At 46.0% G+C, this 6,432-nt stretch overlaps 1 protein-coding gene across 2 annotated transcripts in view; it reads left to right on the top strand.

The window, feature by feature from the left end:
• ANXA13 (annexin A13) overlaps positions 1-4,944 on the top strand; it is a 57,257-nt gene extending 52,313 nt beyond the window's left edge. For both annotated transcript variants that reach the window (NM_001434964.1, NM_001434965.1), the window contains 2 exons: positions 623-735; positions 4,342-4,944. In NM_001434964.1, the coding sequence (NP_001421893.1) occupies positions 623-735; positions 4,342-4,461 (233 nt within the window). In that variant the 3' untranslated portion in view covers positions 4,462-4,944. The remainder of the gene's footprint in view (positions 1-622; positions 736-4,341) is intronic.
• The last annotated feature ends 1,488 nt before the right edge of the window (positions 4,945-6,432 follow it).

Raw genomic sequence — 6,432 nt, forward strand, 5'->3', positions numbered from 1 at the left:
TTTATTATGGAGACGTTGCCGGCCAGTCTGTGTTCCCCCTCGGGGGCTTCCCTGGTGGCTCAGTCGGTAAAGAATCCACCTGCAATGTAGGAGACCCAAGTTTGATCCCTGGGTCAGGAAGATCCCCTGGAGAAGGGAATGGCAACCCTCTCTGGTATTCTTGCCTGGGAAATTCCACGGACAGAGGAGCCTGGCAGGCTACAGTCCATGGAGTCACAGAGTTGGACATGACTTAGAGACTAAACCACCACTACGTTTCCCCTCCAGACCTGACTCTGGCATCAGAGATTTCTCTTAAAGATGAGAAGGCATTTCTGCTGGTGAGAATCGTGAACGTTGCAGGGAGAGCCTGAGGGTGCTCACAACGCTCCTCCTCCTCCTCAGGGTCTTCAGGGAATAGGAGAGGTTCTTATGTGTCTGAAGGGGACTAGTTTGAAGAGTCTGGTGCCCTGACCCCAGGGGAATCTTCCAGACCCTTTATCAACAGTGTGAAGTCTGCTCCTTTCAAAGGTCATGACTCCATCCGCTCCAGGGGCAAGCCAGCTCTGTTCCTCCCCAGCGTCTCTCTGTTACTGAACAAGACGTGACCTCCTCATGCTCTCTTTCCCTTTGTCCTGCCCAGTGAGGAGCGCCCGGGACCTCCAGGGCTACTTTGCTGACCGTCTGTACAAGTCCATGAAGGGGGCGGGCACCGATGAGGAGACCCTCATTGACATCATTGTGACCCGGGCTGAGGTAAGATGCATTTGGCTCCACCTTCTTGTTTTGCCACCACGGATGTCATCAACAGGTCACTTTTATGAAGGGTGTATCTGCAGAGACAGCCCTTGCTGTCCCAGACTTTGTGGAAGGACATTGTGCTGTGCTCCAGTCGGTTTCTTTTTATAAAAATACAATAACGATAGCGGCTTCTATGCCTTTTCTTTTTTCGTCTTTGTTTTCCTGCAGTGTGGGGCATGTGAGATCTAAGTTTCTGGACCAGGAACCAAACCCATGCCCCTTGCAGTGGAAGTGCAGAGTCTTGACCGCTGGACCACCAGGGAAGTCGGCAGCTTCTGTTTCTGCCATCGGTGCCTCCAGAAAGCTCGGGGTGGTGCCTGGAAGGGACTTGGAGGGGCTGGTCTGGGTAGGGCAGCTCCTTTTTAAGGGCTTCCCTGGTGGCTCAGATGGTAAAGAATCTGCCTGCCATGTGGGAGACCCTGGTTCAACCCCTGGGACAGGAAGATCCCCTGGAGAAGGCAATGCCTACCCACTCCAGTATTCTTGCCTGGAGAATTCCATGGACAGAGTCTGGTGGGCTACAGTCCATGGGGTTGCAAAGGGCTGGACACGACTGAGCGACTTGGCAACAGGTCACCCAGCAGCAGAGCCTTAGCAAGTCCTTTCCAGACTCCTGAGTTAGGCCTTTATTTCCTTAAACACACCCCCAAAGCACAGTTCTGCACAAAAACCACATCAGGACAAGTTTTCTCAACCTTTTTAAAATTAGCGATCCCCGCATGAGGGAGCCTTTTTGACCTCATTTTTTCCTAATCCTTACTCCCCTCCAAGAAATGTTAACATGGCATATGCTGTATATCTGTTTATGTTCCTTACATAAAGATGTAGTTATATTTACATTAAAAGATTTGGATTTTTTTTTTCACCCTCTAAGAACCAATTTTGCCCCTTTTGGGAGCATTATCGCCCCCCTCTGAGAATGCCTGAGCATAACAAAGGCCCAGGGAGAGAAATAGCCAAAAAAGTTTGGAAACAACTGTCAAGACTCAGATTCAGAATACAGGGCCACAGAGAGAAGGAATTACAGAAGAGAGGGGAAGTGGCATTTCATCCACAGCAGAGAGACCTTGGAGGGTGAAGTGGAACTTGAAAACCACTGACATCTTCCCTCAAAAACGTGTTAAATGAGGGGGAAGAGAGATCAACCCAAATTCTGGCCCCCATATTTCTGACAAATAATACTTAACATCTGACACTGTTTTGAAATATAACTTAGCAACACAACCGTTCTTTCGTTTTTATTTCTATTCCTGGAATTTCTCCTCCCTCTCTTTCTCCTCCTCCACGATTGATTCATATTTCCTTTTCTCTCCCAAAGCCGCTGTCCTTTCCTCCTCCTCTCTCCCTCCCCCAGTCTCTCTCTGCCACCCTCTTCACTTTGTTTTGATTGCTCTGAATCTCTCTCTTTTCTTAATCTCTCCAGGTCTCTGCCTTCTCTGTCTCTCTGTCTCTTAGTATCTCAGGCCCAGGACACTCCGAGGAGCAGGTTGGTGACAAAGGCCAGCAAGGATGCTAAAGACGCCAGGGGTTGGAGCTCTCCGAGTGATCCTCAGGGTGCCATGGTCACCCCAGCATGCATGGACTGTGGATTGTTTATTCCAATACGCTCTGTCCTAGCTTAGTGCTGACCATAGGCCCTGGGTCATCCCCACATGGGGACCATTCCCTCTGAATGCTTCGGGCCCAGACAGTTATATTGGCCAGATCCCCTAGTCCTCCAAAGCTGCCTCAGACTAGAACAGAGCCCGGGAGAGCCCCATCCTGTCCCTGCACTCACCCCCCTCCCCCAGCCAAGCAGCCTACCAGCCAAGGGAGCAGGGGCACACGCCACCTGCCTGATCTCTTGCACAGCATCCACTTCCAACAACCCTCCACTCTTCTGCCCTCTCCTGCTCTCAGCTTTCTGTCCCCTGTTGGGCCCTCTCACTGGGGTAGGAGAAACTAAGAACCCGAAATCTGAGCAATGGTTTGTGGGTCTCTCTAGAAAGCCCTTCCCAGGTGGCACTCGTGGTAAAGAATCTGCCTGCCAATGAAGGAGATGCAAAAGACGAAGGTTTAATTCCTGGGTCGGGAAAATACCCTGGAGGGGGAAAATGGCAGCCCACTCCAATATTCTTGCCTGTAGAATTCCATGGACGGAGGAGCCTGGCAGGCTACAGTCTATGGGGTCACAAAGAGTCAGACATGACTGAGTGACTGAACAAATACTAGAAAGCAAGATATAGTCTAATTTTAAAACAATAATGATAACAAAAAAATTGCAAACAAAAACCAAAAAAATTCCTGGTTAAAGAGAGCTCTGTGCTTCTTTTATGAGACTCCCTGTGTTCTATCTGGAATTATATCTTCCATGGCACAACTATTATCTCCTTTTCTAGGTTGTAAGAGTCTTTAGAGCAAAACCATCTTTTTATTCGTGTTTCTTAAGTCCTTTCTCCACCTCCAGCACCTAGGTGGTACCTTTTCAAGTTTTTCAATTGATCCTTGAACAACACAGATTCGAACAGTGTGGGTGCTCTCATATGCAGATTTTTCCAATAAATAATAGTACCTGTGTTCTCATTTTACAGATCTTTAAATTAACTAAGTGTGAGGAAGTTTGTGTTTCCTTGTTGTTTAGTCACTAAGTGGTGTCTGACTCTTGCAACCCCATGGCCTGTAGCCCGCCAGGCTCTTCTGTCCATGGGTTTTCCCGGGCAAGAATACTGGAGTAGTTTGCCATTTCCTTCTCCAGGGGGTCTTCCCAACTCAAGGATCAAACCCAGGTCTCCTGCACTGGCAGGCCGATTCTTTACCATTGAGCCACCAGGGAAGCCTTTATGTTCCATTAGAGATCACAATATGTAGTATCGAAAGAACTAAGGTTTGAGGACTGATCCTATTCAAACGGTTTCAGTTTCCTGCCCTTGCATGAGTCATTGATCAGTTCTTTCATTTTTGAGACAGAGATAGCAATACAGATTCTAGACTGCCCGGGAGTCAGTGTTCCTAATTCCTGTATTGTCAAGGGTCAATTGTAGATTCAAAACTAAGTCCTACAAATTGATAATGATTTGAATTTTGTTGTTTGGCACTAATATCCTTGCTGATCAGGGTATAAAAGACAAAAAAAAAAAAAAGCCTTCATTTCATACTGTGTTGACAATTTTCTTAACTTTATACTAAGAGTCCGCAAAGTGTGGCCTGCAAGTCAAATCAGGCTCACCATTCATTTTTATACAGCCCTATTATCAGAAAGTGATTATTTTAAAGTAACTGTAGAAAAAAAACTCAAAGGAAAAATAATATGTTCGTAACACATAAAGTCATATGAAATTCAAGTTTTAGTGTCCATAAACCAAGTTGTACTGGAACATACACACAGACACCTCTGCCACCTTTGGGGAGCTGAACTCAGCTTTCTTTTTCTCAGCTACAAAATAGGAAGACTAGTAACTCCAACTCCAAGGGTTGCTCTGAGGCATAAATGAGCAAGTGAGAATAATGTGCTTAGAACAGTGGCTGCCTGTGCTTATGGTGAAAACACTATAAACCTCCCGTTGGCTATCATCTCTCTTACAGGTGGACCTTCAGGGGATAAAAGCCAGATTCCAAGAGAAGTACCAGAAGTCTCTCTCTGACATGGTTCGCTCAGACACGTCTGGGGACTTCCAGAAGCTTCTGGTCGCCCTCTTGCACTGAACCAACCCAGCGTAGCAGGAGCAGAGGAAGGAACCTTTGTTGAAAACCTTTCCCAAACCAGATTTGCAAATACAACTCCGGCATGAAACACCCTCAAGGGTCCTGGTTTATTTCCTTGGCAGCTTGAGCCAAGTGGCCAGGCCAAGCTGCTTAAGTTAAGGGCAGCAACCTCGAGACACTTGCATTGATCACCCTGAAGGCTGGCTTAGTGAGTACCTGGGCAGCCTCATAATTTTCCTTGAGGGTAATAACTGAATGCTTTCTAAGCACAAATAAAGTCTGCAGTTGATGAAAAAACTATGCATTCGTAATAAAACCTTTAGAAGAATATGTCATACAGGGGTGTGGATGTTTTGGGTAAAGAGAGACTAGGTGAAGTACCAGAAAGACAAAATTAAGCAATTCATTCATTTTCCCTCTGTGTACTCAAATCCTCAGTTTCAAATCCTCAATGTTAATTAAAGATGTGGATTATGCCTTCATCAGCTGCTTTTTCAAAGACTGGGTTGATTTCATTTTGGCTTTTGTCCTGGAAATATATGACTTGTGAAATTCAAACATATTTGGAAAATGCAAACAGTTACGTTTATGGATAATCACCAAGGACAGACATCAAGTCCAACAGCAAGGAAACAATGGACTTGTCGATACGAAATGTAATGAAGGGTATAATCCACTGATCTGCTACCTGGTTTAAATGGTTTAAATGGTTCTTGCTCCTCTAGACAACTGACCCACTTGAGTCTTCTCTCTGATCTTCAAATACAATTAGGCTGGGCACAGTGCCATTAGGATCAAGGTTAATGGTCTGACTCTTAAATGGATTAATTCTGTACCAATAGCATCTCTGTTCCGAGATGTTGTCTCATAGCCACGTGCGGCTCCACATAAAGGGGTCTGTCATGAGAACATGAGCACTTTGGTCTAATTATTATAGTCATCCTTCATTGGATGGTTATTTGTGCCTGGCACTGCTAAATAGCTTACTTTCATATTTAATCTTCCCAACATCCCTTTAAGGTTAATATTGTTACCCACTTATTAGCTGAAGCAACTGAGACATTCAACAAATCGGGCTAAATTCATTCACAAGTGACAGAACTGAGATTTATATTCAGAGGTGGTTGAGTCCAGAATCCACACTAATAACTGCTTTTCTTGGGAAAATAACACAAAATACATAGAAATGGGTCTATACTCATTTACCTGCTTAAGTTCCTACTGCTTGCCAATCACTGTTGCTGGGTTCTAGGGCTACAAAGATAAAGAGAACACTAGCCACACCTTGGGCATTTCAGCCCCAGGTCACTGGTGTGGACAGATGCCTCAATATTCACCAGACCCTGTAAGTACATTAACGGTGGTGATGCTTTAGTCACTAAGTTGTGTCTGACTCTGTGACCCCATGGACTATAGCCTGACAGGCTCCTCTGTCCATGGGATTCCCTAGACAAGAATATGGAATGAGTTGCCATTTCCTTCTCTAGGGGATCTTCCTAACTCAGGGATCAAACCCACGTCTCCTGCATTGAATATCACTTATGCATATTCCTTATCACTGAGCCACCAGGGAAGCCCTAAGTACATAAATATGTGCATGTAAAGCTCTCCATCCATGAGTAAGCAGAGGAGAATAAAGAGCTCCGCCTGGGGGAGCTGCGGGATGTGCTTCACAGAGATGCAGTCGTGCTGGGGTTTGAATGCATAGAAATTCTCCAGAAAAACAAAGAATGGCGTGTGTAGAGGCTTGGAAACACGATGGTGCATGATGTGTTCAGGAAGCGGTGAATCCCTTCCCCTGGGGCTTCCATGTGGCAAAAGGAGAGGGTTGGGGAGGCAGGCAGTGAAGCTGCCGAGGTGTATGTTTGGGCCACATTAGCTGTGGCTTTGCTTCCCAAGTGTAGGCTTGGTCTTCTGGACAACAGTGGTCACTGGGAATGTTTGAGTGACTGAGAACATGATCAGATTTGG

Source organism: Bos taurus, chromosome 14, assembly GCF_002263795.3.
Source record: "Bos taurus isolate L1 Dominette 01449 registration number 42190680 breed Hereford chromosome 14, ARS-UCD2.0, whole genome shotgun sequence".
Classification (NCBI taxonomy): domain Eukaryota; kingdom Metazoa; phylum Chordata; class Mammalia; order Artiodactyla; family Bovidae; genus Bos; species Bos taurus.